The sequence below is a fragment of the Microcaecilia unicolor genome, chromosome 5 (genome assembly GCF_901765095.1).
Source record: "Microcaecilia unicolor chromosome 5, aMicUni1.1, whole genome shotgun sequence".
Classification (NCBI taxonomy): domain Eukaryota; kingdom Metazoa; phylum Chordata; class Amphibia; order Gymnophiona; family Siphonopidae; genus Microcaecilia; species Microcaecilia unicolor.
Window position 1 is genome coordinate 197,764,190 of NC_044035.1, and position 23,158 is coordinate 197,787,347.

The 23,158-nt window shown below is 49.2% G+C and overlaps 1 protein-coding gene across 4 annotated transcripts in view; it reads right to left on the minus strand.

Moving 5' to 3' along the window:
* Positions 1 to 23,158, minus strand: part of ATP6V0D1 (ATPase H+ transporting V0 subunit d1) — a 590,366-nt gene that overhangs the window by 422,508 nt on the left and 144,700 nt on the right. For all 4 annotated transcript variants that reach the window (XR_003942203.1, XM_030203697.1, XM_030203696.1 and 1 more), the window contains 2 exons: positions 13,257 to 13,336; positions 4,381 to 4,458 (listed from right to left, as the gene is read on the minus strand). Coding sequence is in view for 3 of the 4 variants with exons in the window: in XM_030203697.1 (XP_030059557.1) it covers positions 4,381 to 4,458; positions 13,257 to 13,336 (158 nt within the window). In the remaining variant the exon portion in view is untranslated. The remainder of the gene's footprint in view (positions 1 to 4,380; positions 4,459 to 13,256; positions 13,337 to 23,158) is intronic.

A 23,158-nucleotide genomic window follows, 5' to 3' on the forward strand; every position in this document is an offset into this window, starting at 1 on the left:
GTTGCATTATCGGAAAAAACTCAGACCGGGGCCCCCACCAGAAAGGGAGCAAAGTCATATAAAGCACTCCACACTGCCCTGAGCTCCAAGCGATTTATCGACCACAGACTCCTGTTCCCTCCAGGTGCCCTGTGCCAGATGGATCTCGTAATGAGCTCCCCAACCTGACTTGCTGGGAGCTCAGAAAGACAAAATTCCTGGGCAACAAACACCACTGCATATTTCATCTGGCAACCAGTGTCCAAGGATGATAAAGGTCATACTTCTGCAACACCGGAGACCAGTGGTTGAGAAGAGATAATGGCCACATATGAGCCCTTGCCTATGACACCACTTCCATCAGCGCCATCACTGACCCCAGGAACCTGGACATAATCCCAGAATCTAGGCCTGCATTGACTAAGGAGAAGACGATTTGTTGAACCAGCTTTGACCTCCCGCGCTCTGTAAGAACGTTCTCATTTTGTGTCAAATATAATGCCCAAATACACCAGCATTTACAATGAGTCTGTTCTTCACCCAACCCACTGACTGCAGAATTCATGTGTAATAAAATACTTTGCATCCTCAGAACCCACCCCCTCCAAAAACAACAAAAAAAAAACTGGGTGGCAAGCAGAACTAGGGCATTTCCTCATAAGATTCATTAACAAAAAAACTGGTTTTAATAGTAGCTCAAGATATGCTAGGTTCTGATTCTAATATTGCAATAATACCACCACAGATTCTCTCTATCAAGCTCATTGTGAAATAACCTAAACAAACCAGTGAAGGATCCATTATCCAATGAATAAGACCATAAATATAAAAAATAATTGATACTATATAGTTTTTAAGATTTTATCAAATTAACCTAAAAACCAATATGGCTGTTTTTCCACATTCCACTTCTCTAATTGTATTGGCTCTCCTTTTGTTGAATTTCTCTTGTTGGCTTTTCTGCCTCAACTTCCTTCCCCACCTGATCCGAGTCTTTGGTTTCCCATCCCTGTCCAGGAAGCCTCTCTCCTACTCAAGAGTCCCTGGCTCTCTCCTTCAAGTCCTTATTCTCACTCACTCACAGTCTTCATTCACTTGCCATCCCCAAACCGTACCCGAGTCCCTACTCTTTCCTCCTCAGGTATCTCTTCTCCCCAATCTTTATTTCTCTTCTCCACTCTATGTTACTACTTTTCTAATCAATCCATTGCTTCCCCCAACAGGCTTCTTCCTCCCACCAGGTACCACTTTTCCCTCACTACCCAGAGTCTACGTTTCCCTTTAGCAACCCCCCCAAATCACTTAAGTTCCCATACTTCCCCCAACCAATTTGAGCCCGTTCTCTCCCCCTGTCCTCCCATGCTCTCTTCTGAATTCCTGAGTCCCTGCTGTTTCCTCCCCAGGAATCCCTCTCTCACCACACTATTTCACAGACCCTGCTAACCCCACCCTTCCAAAGAACACTCACAACCTCAAATTAAAGCTCTTCCTCCCCTAAGTTCCCACCCAGACTCCAAATTCCTGCTGTCTCACTGAACTTCAGTCCATGCTCAACCCTTATCTTTAATATCCCATCCAACATGTGCCATCTGTCTTTCTTACTCGCTCCCCTAACTCCACATAGGGCTTTTTCTCTGTCTCATGTGTGCATCTTACCTCTATGAGATGACTGCAGCAGAAAGTCTTGCACCATTCATTCCTCCTCTGCTTGCATCAGAGCACATTGAAAATGCACGAATATGTCCAGCTTTGATGCTGATTTCATGATGAATTCTGAGCATCAGAGCAGGGCCTGCCTGCCTGCCTGCATATTCTGAGCACGCTCATATGTAGGCTGAGGGTGGATAAACATTGACTGCGGCTGGGCCAATGTTCCTATAGGCCTTACATGGCCACACGTGTGTACCAATCTCAGCACCAGAACAAGTGGAGGAAAAATTGCTGTTGCCCCACATAGCTAGTACGAGAGCAGACGGAACACTCCTGTGGCCCAGAAAAGAAAGCATCAGTGTGTCAGAGGATGACACTCAAGCCACATCCTGTAGAACCTTGGAGAAAGAGGAGTGTGTGGGAAGCTGTCAGGCCTCGCAATACATACGTTCAGAATTACTGTTCTATTTGTTAAGAGATACAAAACAAACATCAAGATATTATGGAGACAACACACCAGCAACTAATTTCCTTCCTACACCAGATTGAGTGGAGGAGTAGCTTCATCATACTAGAACAGTGGGCTCACTTTCATCTTTCGCATCACCATCTTTAGCACAACACCCCTTTGGTCTCACACCCTGTAGGTCACACAGCTGAAGCCGCAACACAGAAGACTGAAAATATAGGATGGCTAGGGTCGTGGCTTGGCGCCATGCAGGTGGTGTCCCACGGGCTCTCTCCTTCCGAAACTCTGCTTGCTGCCACCAATCTGCTTACTCCAAAATGCCCAGGTCAGTTCCCAATTAGTTAGCCTTCTGAGCAGCACACAAACTTAGCTTAACTGTATAAGCATCAAGGAAGTTTACAAAAGTAGGAGAAATAAATGACAGTGCAAAGCAACCAAGACAAACAAATCATGTCACATAGTTAAAATATATTGCAAAAGAACAGCCAAGTTATATCACAAACAATTTAATATTATTATTAACACGCTATAAGACAACACCAGCTACAACTGTGCACTTAGAATTCTTCATGGTTGATCCAAAGGCATGAGTAAACAATCAGGTTTAACTTTGGAATAAAAGGCAAGTATGTTACAATAGTCCTTAAGACGTTTGGAATAGAATTCCATAACATCAGTGCTTGCATACTGAATATACACTCCAGCCATGTCATTATTGGGGAGGGTATGGTCAAATGCAGGTCAGACACTCTTAAGACATGCAGTGTTGAGTATCAAAATTTTAACAATAGTCAAGATATTAAAGTAAGTCCTATATTTAAGACAAAAACAACTGGTTGCCTGTCGACAGCGGTATAAAGTAGTCAAATCTAACAAGCTGGACAGCACTATTCTGAATCAACTGCAAGCACAGCAAGGCACTACGTTCATCCAAGTGTGAAGTACTCAGAGCAAAAACTAGAGATAGCGAATCCTTTTTGTTGAAGATATGGACATAAGGATCAAATCACACAGAAAGAAAACAAAGCTTTTGAAACTAGAGAAATGCGCAACTGATACAATAAATAAGGGTCAAAAGTCACACCTAGAATCTGAATTGTTTCCTTCAAAAGTAATAGATAGGCAATAGATCTGAAAGGCAATGTAGAGGAAGGTTGTCTCACCCTCATCGTTTTGCATTTTAAGGGGTTCAGCTTCAATTTATACCTGGCAAACCAATTCATAACTGATTACAAACACAGTAACACACACAGTAAATAATGGTAAGCAAAGACCCGCACAGTCCATCCAGTCTGCCCAACAGGGTGGCCAGAGCCACGCCCAACATTCTGCGCAGGCCCCAGACACCCAAGCTTAAATATTGATTGTCAAGTCTCCACCATGCCAATCATAAAGGCAGCCAAAGAAAATAAAGTTTTGGTTATAACCACATATCATCCTCAAGTATTGCTGAAAGTATTCAACTTACCAGCCAAGGTGTTTTCCCCTCCCCCCTGAGCTGCACAACACCCTCAATCGCAGCATGTGACAAACAGGTGTTCAATTTAGAGAGATCAGGTAAGAGAGGTCCACCAGCTTATCATTATTGTCACTGTGATATGCACTACTACCATAGACCTGAATTAATTTACCTAATGATACAAAAAAAATATTAAATAAGATTGGCAGTAGGATGGATCCCTGAGGTACGCCAGACTCCAATGTTCATGACATTAGAGCATTCCAGAGAACAGAGAAGGAACGGTCCCTATCAGGAACAATGAAACCACTGAAGAGATCCCTGGTTCATATGAACGTGGTAACAGAAGCTGATGATCTTAAGACCAAATGCTGCTACTTAGATCTAAATCACTAATAGTGCTATTCTTCTATCATCTAAGTTAATATCAAGTTCACTTGTGAATAATTGCAATACCACTCCTGACAGTCTTGGATGAAATGCATTCACTTGTCTAGATAACTGCAGCAAAACTGCCTTTACTAAAATTTTGGATACGAATGGCAGATTACAAACAGGCAAAGAAAAGGGGTCTGCTTGACCTGATTGTGTATTCTTTTAAGGGTCTTACTTGATTGTCCTTCCATCTTCTAGGAATAGAGCCTTCCAATAGATTTTAAGCCCACAGGGAAAAGGGAAATACCGTGCTGGAATGCAGCTCACCTTCAGCTACCGTGCAGGTCTTTTTCTGCCGTCATCTACTATGTTATGTATGTTACTGCTGAAAATGTCTAAGTTAAATCCAAAATAAAATAATAAGTAAAAGGTATGAAGTTATACCCACCTCAAGAATTGGACACATGGCATCAGCAGTGGTGCCTCCAAGTCCCTTGCAGAACTTGTAGAATGATTCAAGATAAGCCTGTAAAGAAATGATACAAAAAAAAAAAAGACTTTCAGATTCCTATGCACAAATTTGATCACTTCATTCATTATTCCCTTTTTCCAGATCATTAATGAATAAGTTAGTAACAGTCCCAGTACAGATCCCTGCTCTATACTCCACTATTTACGTCTTTCTGCTGGAAAAATTGATCATGTATTTTACACCCTTTGCTTCCTATTTTTTAATCAGTAAATAATGTAAGACATCAACCCCTCTTTCATTTATTTAAAAAATTTACATTCCGCATGATCTGCGATTCTCAATGGATAACAAATAATATACCATCAATGGAAGAAATGGATCACAGAAGATGAAGTGGAGCACTTTTATTAAAAATAGCCCAATGTGGCCACATTTCACCTACTGCACGTCCTTGCCCGGGGGCGCCGAAGCATGTTCCCTAGAACTCTTAGCCTTCTTTAGGGCCAAATCCACAACTCCAGAGTCATGAGGCAACTGAGTGCGCATCAGCTCTGGGTCCCCATGGATCCGGTACTGGGACTCGATCTTCTTGGGAATGTGGGGATTAGTTAATGGCTTGGTCCAGTTCGCAAGCAATGTCTTCTTCAGGACATGGTGCAAGGGAACAGTGGACGCTTCCTTAGGTGGAGAAGGATAGTCCAGGAGCTCAAACATTTCAGCCCTGGGCTCGTCCTCCACAACCACCGGGAAGGGGATGGCCGTAGACATCTCCCGGACAAAGGAGGCAAAAGACAGACTCTCGGGAGGAGAAAGCTGTCTCTCAGGAGAGGGAGTGGGATCAGACGGAAGACCCTCAGACTCCTCGTCAGAGAAATATCTGGGATCTTCCTCTTCCTCCCACGAGGCCTCACCCTCGGTGTCAGACACAAGTTCACGGACCTGTGTCTGCAACCTCGCCCTGCTCGACTCCGTGGAACCCCGTCCACGATGGGGGCGTCGAGAGGTAGACTCCCTCGCCCGCATCGGCGAAGCTCCCTCCGCCGACGTAGTCGGGGAGCCTTCCTGGGAGGTGGCACGCGGTACCGACGTCGGGGACCTCAACCTGGGCGATGGGCCAGCCGGCGCCACGCTCGACGGTACCGGTGGCGCAAGCACCGCCGGTACCGGAGGGGTAGGGCGCAACAGCTCTCCCAGAATCTCTGGGAGAACGGCCCGGAGGCTCTCGTTTAGAGCGGCTGCAGAGAAAGGCTGAGAGGTCGATGCAGGCGTCGACGTCAGTACCTGTTCCGGGCATGGAGGCTGTTCCGGGCTGTCCAGAGCGGAGCGCATCGACACCTCCTGAACAGAGGGTGAGCGGTCCTCTCGGTGCCGATGCCTGCTGGGTGCCGAATCCCTCGGCGACCCAGAGCTCTCGGTGCCGACACGGGGAGGAGACCGGTGTCGATGCTTCTTCGATTTCTTCCGAAGCATGTCACCGGAGCTCCCCGGCACCGACGAGGAGGACGTCGAATCCATCCGTCGCTTCCTCGGGGCCGAGACTGAAGAAGGTCGATCTCGGGGGGGCTGTACCGCAGGAGCCCTCAGGGTAGGCGGAGACCCACCCGAGGGCTCACCGCCACCAGCAGGGGAATGGACAGCCCTCACCTGCACTCCACCCGATGCACCACCGTCCGACGACATCAGCAGACGAGGTCCTGGTACCACCGACGTCGATGCAGCTATCCGATGTCTCGGCGCCGATGCAGAGGCCCGATGCCTCGATGCACTCGATGCAGGGGCGGCCGAGGAAGAAGGTCTGGACGCTGACGACGTCGATGCACTCGAAGATCCCGGTGCCGATGCCGACGAAGAGCCCGAGAACAACACGTTCCACTGGGCTAGTCTCGCTACCTGAGTCCGCCTTTGAAGCAGGGAACACAGACTGCAGTTCTGAGGGCGGTGCTCGGCCCCCAGACACTGAAGACACGACGAGTGTCGATCAGTGAGCGAGATAACCCGGGCGCACTGGGTGCACTTCTTGAAGCCGCTGGAAGGCTTCGATGTCATGGGCGGAAAAATCACGCCGGCGAAATCAAAAGCCGAAATGGCGAAATTTGAAGCACCAAATTTAGAGGGAGAAAAAATCTCGACCGAGGCCGAAAAGAGGCCTACCCCGACGACGAAAGAAAACTTACCGGGGCAAAAAAGCTGGAAGTACGGGGAGGATTTACACGAAACCCGGCGGGGGGTTTTCCGGAGCACTTCCCGACTAGGACAAAGCTTTCCCGAAGGAAAAAAACACGTTCAAAACAAATTGGACGCGCGAGGTCGACTTTCCGGGGCTCGACACGGCGAAAACACGACCGTACCGAGTGCGGACAAAAGAAGACTGGCCGGCTCGAGCCGGTTTCGGGCGGGAAGACGGCCGCGCATGCGCGGTGCGCGCGGGCGCGCGAGGGCTAGCAAAGGACTTTGCTAGTGAAGTTTCCGATTGGAGGGGCTGCCGTGGACGTCACCCATCAGTGAGAACAAGCAGCCTGCTTGTCCTCGGAGAATACACTTCCCCTTAATAGAGAAAAAGAATAATGGCAATAATGTGGGGGAACAGTGTCATGGCAGTTTCAGCATTCTTTTCTCTACTAAGGTAATATGGCTGACTTACGTACTAAAATGTGGGACATTGGCACCAGGACTGAGCAGGCGGAAGTCAGGCTAGACAGAGTCCATGAGACACTCTAAACACTTGAATCTCAAAATTGGAAACTAAATTTTGTCAGGAGTTGCAAGCAGCTCTGGAGGATCTGGGGGGAAAAAAATCACTCCAGATGCTGTAATCTGCGATTTAAGGGTATTCTGGAAGTGGAAAAATATCAGAACTGTCAGCAAGTCATTAAAGACATATGTGAGATATTGCTACAGGGAATAACAGCAGTACTTCAGAGCAAGCCACATGTCCAATTGTTTTGGATTGAATTCATAGGAGCCTTGGGCCTCAGCGGGACACTATTTCACAAGATATTATAGTCAGCTTTCACGATTTTATGTTAAAGAGTAAGTTTGGCACAAGGCTCGAGCTTTGAGAAAAGTGAAGTGGGACAATTGCCAGATTGCTATATATCAAGATTTGCCGCGGAGTACTTTATTAAAACATAAAGAGTTGTGAGATGTCACAAAATATTTACAAAAGCTGGACTGCAGTATCATTGGTTACATCCTTTTGGCCTAAGAGTGGCCTTGGGGGGGGGGGGGGGGGGGGGGAGGACCCATTCTCGATGTGTTCACACCATTACAGAAGCGTGGAAAGCCCTGGCAGATCTGAGCTATACTGATTTACCAATCCATGTCTCTCCACAACAATCGCTCCACGAGAAGAACAGCAACAATTCTTGGCAGATGGTGCGCCCTCATTGGGAGAGCCAGATGGATGGGGCTTCAGACAAGAGATCATCTACTACCTGATTCTGCATTACTAGATTGTGCTATTGCTTATCTTTTTCTAGTTGGACTATGTGTCCTACATATTTGTGCACTGGGAAAATGTTGCTTATTAACTTGGGAATTCCATGGAGTGTCTGACTTTTGCTAATAGTGCTAGATGACAATGAATGTGACTACTGACAGAGAGGATATCTTTAGGGGGGGTAATTGGTCATGATTATGATATATGTGGGCTAGTTGGCAAATTTAATTGCATTGCTAGTTCGACCCAGTGGAGAGTCACTTCCTCTATTCTATTCTGCTGCTGCGGGTCGGAGCCAGCTAGTCAGGAAATTTGGGGGGACATAAGGAACAGGGTTTTCAGGTGGGATCTTGGAATGTGAATGGAAACGTAACTTGGAATGTGAATGGAAACGTAACATTGTTTTCCATGAATTGCATAATTAACAATTGAATGTTGTTATGCTGCAAGAAACACATATACAGAAGTGTGATAAACACCTCCTACAATCTAGAGATTACACTGAATGTTTTACTCATTTTGATCCCTCAAGGGAGAAAAAAGGGGGACCAGTGTAACCTATAATCGTAATGCAACAAATTGTACTTCCACCATTCACAATATATTGTAAGCCACACTGAGCCCGCAAAAAGGTGGAAAAATGTGGGATACAAATGCAATAAATAAATAAAATACATCCGCAGGGGTGTTCATTTCTTCAGGATGGAAATTACAGAGATCCTCTGGGGAGATGTTTAGTGATTAGAGGTTGGCAAAGAGGTAGATGTTATACTTTGATTAATGTTTATGCTCCCAATATTGGTCATGGGGTTTTTTCATTTTCTATGGGAGGCCCTTTCAGGATTTATTCAGGGAGTAGTGCTATTGTGGGGGGGGGGGGGGGGGGGGGGATTGAAATCTACCTCCAGAAGCATCTTTAGACCATTTGAAGGGGGTACTGAGGCTAGTTCAGCTTCTCCATTTGGTTACATTGTTTGATCTTTTAGATGTTTGGCAGCTTCAATATCTGAAACAACAAACATTCTTTTAACATAGTAACATAGTAGATGACGGCAGAAAAAGACCTGCACAGTCCATCCAGTCTGCCCAAGAAGATAAATTCATATGTGCTACTTTTTTTATTTGTACTGTCCTCTTCAGGGACATGTTTATTCTCATGTTCAGGATACATATACTTGCATAGATGTTCTGTGGTGCAGTAGGCAACTATGGGGTCAAATTGTAGATTCACATATTGATAGCATTCAAATTTCTGATCATGCACTTGTTTGGATAGCTCTGGGGGCTTTGGATGGAGAGAAGGGCCAATGTTTTGGAGGTTTAATGAGCATCTGTTAGGGGATCCAGAGGTCTGTGAAGATATTTTGCTATTATGCATCATTATTTGGACAGAAATGATGAACAGTTGTGGATGGGACCTTGTGAGATGCTTTGAAAGATGTGGTGAGGGGTCATTTGATAAACTGGGGAGAACAGAAAAGACAAGCTTGGGACCAGCTTGAGCTTGGCCTCCGCATTTAAGTAACGGACTTTGAGAGGCAGCATCAGAGGCGACCTACTGCTGAACTTTCGGTTAGCTTGAAAAAATGTAGATTCGAGTTACAGTTTGTAGGTAGATAAGGTGAAGTTTATGCAAAATCTATTCAAGCAATTTGAATTTGGAAATAAGTCTGGGAAAATGTTAGTGAGACATCTGAGGGAAAGGATGAAGAGGACCACGATTTCGAAGATTAAGGGGAATGGTGGCAGTCTTCTGATACTGATAGAGAGATTTGGGAACTTTTTATTCAATGCTATGAGAAGCTATATAATCAGGTTATGAGTCTAGCTGCATCTGCAATACAGGAGTATCTTTCTCATCTACTATAATAAAACGCAGCCTCAACATTCTGAGGACACTGACGTCACTGAAGTCACTCACACACCGGTTCGTGGTTTCATGGTGGTGAAGCCACACAACATCTTCATGCCCCGCCCTTGCTCACACGTGATGACATCGAGGGCGGAACACCAAAACAAATTAACGCATGGCGAGAAGTAGTTTCCCTACTCCTCCCCTTCCAACAAACCCCAGCCACCGCCGACGTGCAGATGAACCCGGCCCCTTTCGCCACATAGCCCCGCCCCTTACAACTTACCGCCACACCCACAGTAGCACACGCTTAACCTCACCAACCTCCCTCCCCCCCCGTCACCTCCCCTCCCCTTACGCGTGTCTCCCTGGTGGTCTAGAGGTACCTGTTCGGTCGGGCCAGGAAAGAAAGAGCCCCCTCTTTCCTCCGTAGCGGTGGCTTCCTTGCTGCATCGTGTGGGAGTCCGGCTCTCGGCGTTTGAAAATGGCTGCCGAGACTTCAAGCTGCCTCGCGAGACTGCAACTCTCGGCGGCCATTTTGAAACGCCGAGAGCCGGACTCCCACACGATGCAAGCTACCACCACCGCTACGGGCAGGAAAGAGGGGGCTCTTTCTTTCCTGTCCCGACTGAACAGGTACCGTAAGGGGAGGGGAAGGGAGTCCCATGCCCGCTAGTGCCCGTTTCATAGGCGCCAGAAACGGGCCATTTTTACTAGTAACTTTATAATGCCTCTCCAAGGAAGATCAGGCTTTACTTGAGGCACCCTTTTCCCATCAGGAGTTCTTAAGTGTGATCATGAGATTGGCAGGGGGCAAGGCTCTGGGCACAGATGGTTTGAGTGCCAAGTTCTATAAAGCATTTTGTTCAGAGGTGAGCCCCCTCCTAGAGAATGACGCAGGGAGAAAGTTTGTCCCCGTCCCCACCCCGCCCACGCGAACTCTATCCCCATCCCCGCCAACTCTGTCCCTATCCACAGAAGCCTCGTTGTTTAACCACACTTAAGATTTACCTTTGGGTTTAAAAAGCAAAATCATGTGCATGTAAGGACTGCATATATGAATTAAAACAAATGCCCTTAAAATGTAATAATACTGGACTGGTTTGACAAGCAATAATGAAACAGTGATAGAATATTCATTCACATAACAAGCAATAATGAGCACTAATTTTTCTAATCATTCTACAACTCCAAGCACATTTAATTCTTTCTCACTATAGAAAACAGGGAACCACAGAAAAACTGAAATAGAGATCTCCCTCAAGAAAGCCACGTAAACACTGGTAAAAAAGAAACAGAAATGTATTTTCTCCTGCACTCTGCAAAATACAAAAATAGAAAAGACGTACATTTCACAAAGCAGGCACATCTCAGTCCATGAAAAGTATTAAATAAAAATATTTCTTTTCTACCTTTGTTGTCCGAGCACTTTATTTTTCTAATTGGGATGGTCCCAGTCTCTTTTCTACTTTCCACGTGTCCATCTTCTCTAAGTTCTTTTCCATGTTGGCGATTCCATTTCTTCTCTCTCCTCTTGGCTTTGTCCTTTCCTTCTCTACATCTGTCTGGCAGTGACCTTTCATTTCATGTCCCCCCACCCTTATTTGTGTTTATCCCCCTCTCTCTCACCTTAGTCTCTGTTTCACTTCTCATCTACCTACTAGATTTTACCATTGCTCCCTCTGCCTCTCACTTAATATCCAGTCTCCTAAACCCCTATCTTTTTTCACCCACTTCCTTAGCCCTCATTCCCATCCTATTAGCCCTCATCTACCCTCCACTGGATCTCATCACCCTATCAGTCCCCAGGCTCCATCCGTTTCTCTCTTTCATTCCCTTGCTTCCAAGGCCCTATACCCAGTGGTGTGCTGGTAAATGTTTAACAACAGGCTCTCTCCCCGGTCCCCCTCTGCGCCCCCACCCCCCCAAATTGCAGAGCTGGCTATAGCCGGGGAGAAAGCCTGAGGGGGGGGGGGGGCAATGCATTACTCCAGGAAAAAAAAATTAAATGATCCCAGGTTCCAATCTAATTCATGTTTAATGTGCGATAAAATGCCATAAATAAGTAAATAAATATAAACTTTTAATGTTGAGCACCTGATTCTCAGTGAACATATTCCAAACACTATAATAAAAATAAAATTATTTTTTTTCTACCTTTGTCTGGTGACTGTTTTTCTGATCATGCTGGCCCAGTATCTGATTCTGCTGCTATCTGTCCTCTTAACTCCGTTTCCAGGGCTTCCTTTCCATTTATTTCTTTCCTTTCCTCCTTTCTGGTCCTCAGCTTCTGCCTATTTTCTTCATCCATGTGCAGTTTTTCTCCTCTCTTCCTTTTCTCTCATTTCATCTCCTTCATCTCTCTTCCCTCCCTTCTATGTCCAGCAATTTCTCCTCTCTCCCTGAGCCCTGTCCTCCCATCCATATCCATCCATGCCCATCTGTCCCCTCCATTCATTCCTAACCAGCAATTTCCCTCTCTCCCTGAGCCCTGCCCTCCCATCCATGCTCCTCTGTCCCCTGCCCCCTCCATTCATCCCTATCCAGCAATTCCCCTCTCTCCCTGAGCCCTGCCCTCCCATCTATGCTCGTCTGTCCCTTGCCCCCTCCATTCATCCCTATCCAGCAATTCCCCTCTCTCCCTGAGCCCTCGAGGGCGGGACAATGAGAATGAACGAAATCAATAAGCTTCTGCTAGAGACGTCAGGACCCGGGAGGGGAAGAGCGCTTCCAGTGACGGACAGACGAACGGAGGTTAGGTAAATTTAAAATAAAAATGATCCTTGGGGGAAGAAGAGGGCGCCAGGGCGGGCAGATAAGTGGCGGTAAGCATGACGCCCCCGCCATGCTTACCGTGTCGGGTCGGACCGGCCGTGAGGGAGGGAGGAGAGCCGGCTCGCCCATTTTAACAACCGGCTCGCAAGTCCGAAGAAAATTTAACAACCGGATCTTGCGAGCCGGAGCGAGCCGGCTCCAGCACACCACTGCCTATACCCCATGCCCTTCCTTCCTCTTTCCCCTTGCAAGGTCATGTCACTCTCCCTCTCTCCTTTCTTCCTTCCCGCCAAGGTCCAGTGTCACTTTGCCTCCCTCTCCCCCTCCACAAAGTCTGGTGTTGCTTTCCCTCCATACCACCCCCCCCCCTCCTGCTCCCCCTTCCAAGTTCGGTGTCACTCTCCCAATCTTCCTGCCTCCCCCCCCCCCCCACACAAGGTCGGTGTCAATCTCCCTCCCTCCGTTCCGACAGGGTCCGGTGTTGCTCACTCTCCCACCCTCCTCCCCGCCGCTGCCGCCATCGGGTCCTATAAAGCATTCCCCACATTGTCCCAAACAATACTTTTTAGTTTAGCAAGTCATTTCAACCACATGTCCTGGGCAACAAGATGCTTTAACACAGTTTGCATAAAATACTCAATCTTGCTGTAAGTGGACTGGGCTGATAGGTGTGAAGAAAACAGATAAAGTTGCAGTAATAAAGAGAGATGTTGCCAAAGTATCAATAATTTCAATCCTTCATACCTCTTTCCAGATCAGAAAGTATGTGGACAATGATTCACATACCTTATATAGCGTATTCCGAATTATTTCGATGTTCATCTCATCAAGATCTTGCTCAGAGATGCAATCCTGGAAAAAGGCAGCTAAAAACCAGCAAGAGAAAAAAGGTGAATGATCACTGCATCACAGATACACACACATAGAAATTGTAAGTGGAACATGGGTGACAATGTGGGCCTTTTCTGCCGACATCTATAATAAACGTCACATATGAAAGATAAAAGAGTGTGGAGATTACTGAAAGCTAAGCCCCTATTCCTCCCCAAACTCAGTTAAAAAATACCATGTACACAAAAATTAGAATCAAGAGGTTGTCTGCTAGTGAGCTGATACAACTTAATCATTGCTCAGTTCTACAAGTGGGCAAGGGAACATGAAAGAATTCTGTTTACCAGCTCCTCTAGGCAGATGTCTGTAGCATAAGATTATTAAACTTTGCTGTACTGAACATGAGGGAGGCCAGGCCATATACTTCAGTCTCCATTGGACCATTTTAATGAAGACACTAACCCCCAAATTCTATAAATGGCACTAAAATTTGCATGTGCAAATTTGGGTGTGCGCCCAATTTGCACATGCAATTTAATTGAATAAATCCCATGGGAGGTGGTGGAGATGAAAACAGTAATGGAATTCAAATACGCATGGGATAAACACAAAGGAATCCTGTTTAGAAGGAAAGGATCCACTGAATCTTAGCAGAGATTAGGTGGCAACGCCAGTAATTGGGAAGCAAAACCGGTGCTGGGCAGCTATTAGATTGTAAGCTCTTTGAGCAGGGACTGTCTTTTTTCTATGTTTGTGCAGCGCTGCGTATGCCTTGTAGCGCTATAGAAATGCTAAATAGTAGTAGTAGTAGTAGTACTTCTACGGTCTATGCCCTGATCATGAGTGAATAGATATGGATGGGCTGGAGTGTAAATTTTAAGGGGTTTAGACATTAGCTTCAGAACTTCGCAGAAGTCTGCCCAGCACTGTTCTTGTACTGTTTGTGCCCTGAGAATGGCAAGGACAAATCAAACAAGGGTATAAAATATCAGATACCATGTAAAATGTGTTTATCTTGTTGGGCAGAATGGATGGACCGTACAGGTCTTTTTATCTGCCGTCATTTACTATGATTTACTATGATTAAAATGAATGCTAAACGAGCCAATCAGCACCAATAATTGGGCCCAATTATTGATGCTAATTGGCACAATAATTGGGCCCTATCAGTTATTGATGCTAACTGGCATTAATTTAAATTTATACATGCATATTTATACACAGCTCTAAAAAGGGGTAGGGTGCAGCAATGGGAGGGTCAAGGGCAGATCAGGGATGTTCCAGCAATTTATGCATGCTGTTATAGAATAAGGGGGGGGGGGGGGGGGGGGAAACCCGTGCATAGTTTAGGCTTCAGGATTTACACCAGGGTTTATTTGGTGTAAATCCTTGCATCTAAAGGTAGGCACGAATTCCAGCAAATAGCACCTAAGCGCCATTTACAGAATAGGGTTTAGCGCAGGGGTTTTTTACTATATATTATCAACAACAATTTTTCGGTGCCATTCATAGAATTTGGTCCTAAAAGGTCAGCTTCTTCCATTGTCTCCTACTTCAGTATCATTGTATGTTCGCTATAATCCCAGTATTCTGTCTTACCATCCTTTTCAAATATAAAGATTATGTCCCACATTAATTCTAGGCTTTCAATAAGCAACTTCTAAATATTCAATCTGTAGATCTACCACTACTTTCAAAGCCACCTTAAATCAGCTACTTTTTTATTATCACACATTTTGTAGGTTTTTTGTTTTTATATTCTTGAGTATTGTTCTCTTTATTCTTAGAAGCTCTGAATAAAAGCATAGGTAATGTATTTAAAAAGTCCAGAAAGATGATTGCAACTGAGTCTGATCACCATATAAGAGCTGATCTCAGTACAGTGGCATGAGGAAAATGCAGAATGGTGGCATAGACTATTACTGCCTACTCAAAAACACTATACATAAAAACTTTCAACTTTTATACTTATGGGTGCTTTTTTCCTTCTAAACCAGCGAACTATATTGAGTTTTTGTGATATTCTGATGTCATAGATGCATCATCATAAGAAATCAGTAAAATGAATGCCTCTTCAGATCATTAATAAAAGTTATAGGCATGTTTTTAAGTTTCATAAGCTGTTTGTGACAAGTCACCTAAGGAGCTAAAGTTATCTCTATATATAAAAGGCACCTCCAACATTCTAATGAAGCCTCCAGCCGGACGTTTGAGGCGGTGTAGATATCCGGTGTGCCCATGAGTGTCTGCCCTGCCCTCGCGTCACAACGTGATGACTGCAACCCCTCCCACCCACACAAACACAGGGTCAACGCGCACTCGCTCCCCCCCCCAGGGCCATCGCGCACTCGCTCCCCCCCCCAGGGCCGTCGCTCACTCGCACCCCCCCCCCGGAGGCCACCACTCACTCCCCGAGGTCGACGGAGGCAGCGCTTTAAAGTAATGCCCACTGACAGCAAGAGAAGCGAATGATGCATACCTATAGTAGGTGTTCTCCGAGGACAGCAGGCTGATTGTTCTCACGACTGGGTTGATGTCCAAGGCAGCCCCCACCAACCGGAAGAAAACTTCACGGGCGGTCCCACACGCAGGGCACACCCACCGCGCATGCACGGCCGTCTTCCCACCCGTGCACGACCGTTCCCACTCAGTTGAATGACAAGCAAAGGAATGAGTAAAACGCAACTCCAAAGGGGAGGAGGGAGGGTAGGTGAGAACAATCAGCCTGCTGTCCTCGGAGAACACCTGCTACAGGTATGTATCATTCACTTTCTCCGAGGACAAGCAGGCTGCTTGTTCTCACGACTGGGGTATCCCTAGCTCCCAAGCTCACTCAAAACAAGAACCCAGGTCAACTGAACCTCGCAACGGCGAGGGTACAACAGAAATTGACCTACGAAGAAAAACTAACTGAGAGTGCAGCCTGAACAGAATAAAAGCGGGTCCTGGAGGGTGGAGTTGGATTCAAACCCCAAACAGATTCTGCAGCACCGACTGCCCGAACCGACCGTCGCGTCGGGTATCCTGCTGGAGGCAGTAATGTGATGTGAATGTGTGGACAGATGACCACGTCGCAGCCTTGCAAATCTCTTCAATAGTGGCTGACTTCAAGTGGGCCACTGACGCTGCCATGGCTCTAACACTATGAGCCGTGACACGACCCTCAAGAGTCAGCCCAGCCTGGGCGTAAGTAAAGGAAATGCAATCTGTTAGCCAATTGGAGATGGTGCGTTTCCCGACAGCGACTCCCTTCCTATTGGGGTCGAAAGAAATAAACAATTGGGCGGACTGTCTGTGGGGCTGTGTCCACTCCAGATAGAAGGCCAACGCTCGCTTGCAGTCCAATGTGTGCAACTGACGTTCAGCAGGGCGGGTATGTGGTCTGGGAAAGAATGTTGGCAAGACAATTGACTGGTTAAGATGGAACTCCGACACCACCTTTGGCAGGAACTTAGGGTGAGTGCGGAGGACTACTCTGTTATGATGAAATTTGGTATAAGGAGCATGAGCTACCAGGGCCTGAAGCTCACTGACTCTACGAGCTGAAGTAACTGCCACCAAGAAAATGACCTTCCAGGTCAAGTACTTCAGATGGCAGGAATTCAGTGGCTCAAAAGGAGGTTTCATCAGCTGGGTGAGGACGACGTTGAGATCCCATGACACTGCAGGAGGCTTGACAGGGGGCCTTGACAAAAGCAAGCTTCTCATAAATCGAACGACTAAAGGCTCTCCAGAGATGGCTTTACCCTCTACATGGTGATGATAAGCACTAATCGCACTAAGGTGATTCCTTACTGAGTTGGTCTTGAGACCAGACTCTGATAAGTGCAGAAGGTATTCAAGCAGGTTCTGTGCAGGACAAGAACGAGGTTCTAGGGCCTTGCTCTCACACCAAACGACAAACCTCCTCCACTTGAAAAATAACTCTTTTTAGTGGAATCCTTTCTAAAGGCAAGCAAGACGTGGGAGACACCCTCAGACAGACCCAACGAAGCAAAGTCTACGCCCTCAACATCCAGGCCGTGAGAGCCAGAGACTGAAGGTTGGGGTGCAGAAGCGCTCCGTCGTTCTGTGAAATGAGAGTCGGAAAACACTCCACGGTTCTTCGGAGGACAACTCCAGAAGTAGAGGGAACCAGATCTGATGGGGCCAAAAAGGCGCTAACAGAATCATGGTGCCGTGGTCTTGCTTGAGCTTCAGTAAGGTCTTCCCCACCAAAGGTATGGGAGGATAAGCATACAGGAGGCCGGTCCCCCAATGGAGGAGAAAGGCATCCGACGCTAGCCTGCTGTGTGCCTGTAGTCTGGAACAGAACAGAGGCAGCTTGTGGTTGGTCTGAGAGGCGAAAAGGTCCACCGAGGGAGTGCCCCACTCTCGGAAGATCTTGTATGCCACTCTGGAATGGAGCGACCACTCGTGCGGTTGCATGACTCTGCTCAGTCTGTCGGCCAGACTGTTGTTTACGCCTGCCAGGTATGTGGCTTGGAGAAGCATGCCGAACTGGCAAGCCCAACGCCACATCCCGACGGCTTCCTGACACAGGGGGCGAGATCCGGTGCCCCCCTGCTTGTTGATATAATACATTGCAACCTGATTGTCTGTCCGAATTTGGATGATTTGGTAGGACAGCCGATCTCTGAAGGCCTTCAGCGCGTTCCAGACCGCTCGGAGCTCCAGGAGGTTGATCTGGAGATCTTGTTCCTGGAGGACCACAGTCCCTGGGTGTGGAGCCCATCGACATGAGCTCCCAACCCCAGGCGAGATGCATCCGTCGTCAGCACTTTCGTGGGCTGCGGGATTTGGAATGGACGTCCCAGGGTCAAATTGGTCTGAATGGTCCACCAATGCAACGAATTGTGGCAACTGGCAGGCAGGTGGATGACATCTTCTAGATTCCCGGTAGCTTGGCACCACTGGGAAGCTAGGGTCCATTGAGCAGATCTCATGTGAAGGCGAGCCATGGGAGTCACATGAACCGTGGAGGCCATATGACCCAGGAGTCTCAACATCTGCCGAGCTGTGACCTGCTGAGACGCTCTGGTCTGGTAAGCGAGGGACAGGAGATTCTGCGCCCTTGCTTCGGAAGAAAGGCCTGAGCCGTCTGAGAATTCAGCAGCGCTCCTATGAATTCCAGAGATTGGACTGGCTGGAGATGGGACTTTGGGTAATTTATCACAAACCCCAGCAGCTCCAGAAGGTGAATAGTGCACTGCATGGACCGAAGAGCTCCTGCCTCTGAGGTGCTCTTGACCAGCCAATAGTCGAGATACGGGAACACGTGCACCCCCAGCTTGCGTAGATACGCCGCAACCACCACAAGACACTTCATGAACACCCGTGGTGCAGAGGCGAGCCCAAAGGGCAGCACACAATACTGAAAGTGCCGTGTCCCCAGACGGAATCTGAGATACTGTCTGTGAGCTGGCAGTATCGGGATGCGAGTGTAAGCGTCCTTTAAATCCAGGGAACATAGCCAATCGTCTTTCTGAATCATTGGTAGAAGGGTGCCCAAGGAAAGCATCCTGAACTTCTCTTTGACCAGATATTTGTTCAGGCCTCTCAGGTCTAGGATGGGGCGCATCCCCCCAGTTTTCTTTTCCACAAGGAAGTACCTGGAATAGAATCCCTGCCCTTCCTGCCCGGGTGGCACGGGCTCGACCGCATTGGCGCTGAGAAGGGCGGAGAGTTCCTCTGCAAGTTCCTGCTTGTGATGGGAGCTGAAGGATTGGGCTCCCGGTGGGCAATTTGGTGGAGTGGAGACCAAATTCAGGGTGTATCCGCACCGCACTATTTGGAGAACCCACTGGTCGGAGGTTATAAGAGGCCACCTTTGGTGAAAAGCTTTCAACCTCCCTCCGACCAGCAGGTCGTCCAGTACGGACACTTTGATGGCGGCTATGTTCCCATGGATCTAGTCAAAAGCCCGTCCCCTGCTTTTGCTGTGGAGGCGCAGGGGGCTGCTTAGGCGCACGCTGTTGACAGAAACGAGCGCGCTGGGACTGTCCCTGTGCCTGAGGAGGCCTTCGGGCCGGCTGGGTGTACCTACGCTGGATGTAGGCGTAGGGAGCAGCCTGCCGGGCCCGGGAAAAACGTCCACCTGCAGAGGTGGATGCTGAAGGCGCCCGGTGGGAGAGCTTGTCAAGAGCGGTTTCCCGCTGGTGTAGTTGGTCCACTAACTGCTCGACCTTCTCGCCGAAAATGTCATCCCCCCGGCAAGGGACATCCGCCAGTCGCTGCTGGGTGCGGTTGTCCAGGTCAGAGGCACGCAGCCATGAGAGTCTGCGCATCACTATACCTTGGGCCGCAGCTCGAGATGCCACATCACAGGTGTCATAGATACCCCTGGACAGGAACTTTCTGCACGCCTTCAGCTGCCTGACCACCTCCTGAAAAGGCCTGGACTGCTCCGGAGGGAGCTTGCTGACCAGGTCCGCCAGTTGCCTCACATTGTTCCGCATGTGAATGCTCATGTAGAGCTGGTATGACTGGATGCGGGTCACGAGCATGGAAGATTGGTAGGCCTTCCTCCCAAACGAGTCCAGAGTGCGAGACTCCCGCCCCGGGGGTGCCGAGGCGGTATCCCTCGAACTCCGTGCTCTCTTGAGAGCAGAGTCCACGACCGCCGAGTCATGAGGCAATTGAGGCCGCATCAACTCTGGGTCAGAGTGGAGCCTGTATTGGGACTCCGCTTTCTTGGGGATGGTGGGATTAGATAATGGCTTCAGCCAGTTCCGAAGCAGTGTCTCTTTGAGGACATTGTGCAACGGCACCGTGGAAGACTCTCTAGGTGGTGATGGACAGTCGAGGACTTCGAGCATCTCCACCCTCGGCTCATCCACAGTGACCACGGGAAAGAATATGCAAATAGACATATCCCTGACAAAGGAGGCAAAGGAGAGGCTCTCAGGGGGCGAGAGCTTCCTCTCCGGTGAAGGAGTGGGGTCGGAGGGAAAGCCCACAGACTCCTCTGAGGAGAAATATCTGGGGTCCTTCTCCTCCCCCTCGGTGTCGGACATGAGCTCTTTCAGCTCAGACCTCAACCGGGCCCGTCTCGACTGCGAGGAACCACGTCCACGATGATGGCGTCGAGCGGTGGACTCCCGCGCCGGCGGGGACAAAGCTCCCTCCATCGACGTCGACGGGGACTCTACCTGCGTGGCGGTCGACACCGGTGCCGCAAGCGGCGTTGGCGTCGGAGGCCTCGGCATCGGGCTAGAGCATACCGGCGCCGGGGGCGCATTAGCCCTTCCAGAATCCCCGGAAGGATGGCTCGGAGGCACTCGTCAAGGCCCACTGTCGGGAAAGGCAGGGGGGCCGGTGTGGGTGTCGGTGCCGGAAGCTGCTCGGGTCCAGGAGACGGTACCGAAGTACCCGCGGACTGACGCAGCGACACCTCTTCAACCGAGGGGGAACGCTCCTCTCGGCACTGCCGCTTCCTGGGCGTCAAGTCATCCCTCGAGGTACCGGAGCTGGCAGTCCCATGCGCCGTGGGCGACCGATGACGGTGTTTCTTTGCTTTCTTTCGATGCCCGTCATCGGCGCTCGGCGGCAGAGACAAAGAGGAGGTAGAACCCCCCGGCCTCGAGGAATCGGATCCGACAGGGTTCGGTCCCAATGGCCCTGGGTAGAGGAAGTGGCTGGGGCCGACTGTCCGCGCGGCCGCTCACCCCCGCCATCACCGGCAGGCCAACGGTATCTGTACTCCTGGGGTCGGTGCCAGAGTCGGCACCGATTTCGTCGATATCGGTACTGGTACCGAAGATCCGGCCGTCGACACCGATGCCGTTGAAGTCGACGTCGAAGGGCCGGCGCAAGTTCCGAAAAGACGGTCCCGAAGAACTTGCCTCGCCACCTGTGTCCGCTTCTTTAAGCCGAGACACAAAGTGTACGTCTTGGTATTATGCTCCGGGCCGAGGCACTGGAGCCAGAAAGCGTGGGTATCGGTTTGTGAGATCTGCCAGCCGCACCGACCACACTTTTTGAATCCGCTCGGGACCTTCGAGGACATCAACGGAAAAATCGCGTCGGCGAAGTCAAAGTCGTCGATGGTGGCGGTGACCACGCGGCCACAAGGCCGCAAACTAAGCACCCTCGCGGCTAAGAACGACGAGGACACTTTTTTTTTTTTAATCGATAGAAAAAATACGAGAACGCATACGCGAACAGAAAAAAGCCGCGGCTAGGCCGCAATCCGGTTTCCGGGGCTGACAGAGAGAGAGACGATAACACGTCTCTCTCCAGCGCGGAATAGAAAAAACTCAGCGGGAACGGTCGCGCACGGGCGGGAAGACGGCCGCGCATGCGCGTTGGGCGTGCCCTGTGTGCGGGACCGCCCGTGAAGTTTTCTTCCGGTTGGTGGGGGCTGCCATGGACGTCAACCCAGTCGTGAGAACAAGCAGCCTGCTTGTCCTCGGAGAAAGCACAGTACAGCAGCCTCGCGTTCACCTTTCCCCTTCTCTCTCTGTGTCCCGCCCTCATTTCCTGTTTCGCAGAGAGAGAAGGGGAAAACTGAACGCGAGGCTGCTGTACTGTGCTTATCTTCCTCTCAGCTGGCATTACTTTAAAGCGCTGCCTCCGTCGACCTCGGGGGGTGAGTGGCGGCCTCCGGGGGGGGGGGGGGGGGAGTGAGCGACCCTGTGTTTGTCTGCTTGGGTGGGTGGGAGGGGTTGCAGTTGCCGAGGTTCTACAAACATTGAGGGACTGCGGTGAGTGGTGACCTCGGGGGAGTGACCAACCAGCGACCTGGGGGGGGGGGGGGGGGGGAAGGGGTGCTGTTCTCGGAGGGACGGAGGGAGGGCCCTGGAAATCAAAGGCCACAGAGGGAGACGGAGGGAGAGAAAGGGAGGGAGGGAGGGAGGAGACGCCTACAACTCACAGGGGACAGGGAGGAGGGCCTACAACTCAGAGGACAGAGAGACAGGGAGGGGGACACTTTTCCTGATATCACCGAGGAAACTGCCCATCTTCTTTCCTCCTCGAAATGCACCACCTGTTCCTCTGATCCCATCCCCACCAACTTACTAAACACCATCTCTCCTACTGTCACCCCCCCCCCCCCCCCCCCCACTGTCATATCCTCAACCTCTCTCTCTCTCCACTGCAACTGTCCCTGACACCTTCAAGCATGCTGTAGTCACACCACTCCTCAAAAAAACATCACTAGACCCTACCTGTCCTTCCAACTACCGCCCCATCTCCCTCCTACCCTTCCTCTCCAAGATACTTGAGCACGCCGTTCACAGCCGCTGCCTTGATTTTCTCTCCTCTCATGCCATCCTCGATCCGCTTCACTCCGGTTTTCGCCCTCTACACTCGACAGAAACAGCACTCACTAAAGTCTGTAATGACCTGTTCATTGCAAAATCCAAAGGTCACTACTCCATCCTCATCCTCCTCGACCTATCCGCCGCTTTTGACACTGTCAATCACAATTTACTTCTTGCTGCACTATCCTCATTTGGGTTCCAGGGCTCTGTCCTCTCCTGGTTCTCCTCTTCTCTCTCCCACCATACCTTCAGCGTACATTCTCATGGATCTTCCTCCACCCCCATCCCACTCTCTGTTGGAGTTCCTCAGGGATCTGTCCTTGGACCCCTTCTTTTTTCAATCTACACTTCTTCCCTGGGCTCGCTGATCTCATCTCATGGTTTCCATCTTTATGCTGACGACACCCAGCTTTACCTCTCCACACCAGAAATCACTGCGGAAACCCAGGCCAAAGTATCAGCCTGCTTATCCGACATTGCTGCCTGGATGTCCAACCGCCACCTGAAACTGAACATGGCCAAGATTGAGCTCATTGTCTTTCCATCCAAACCCACTTCTCCTCTCCCTCCACTCTCTATTTCAGTCGACAA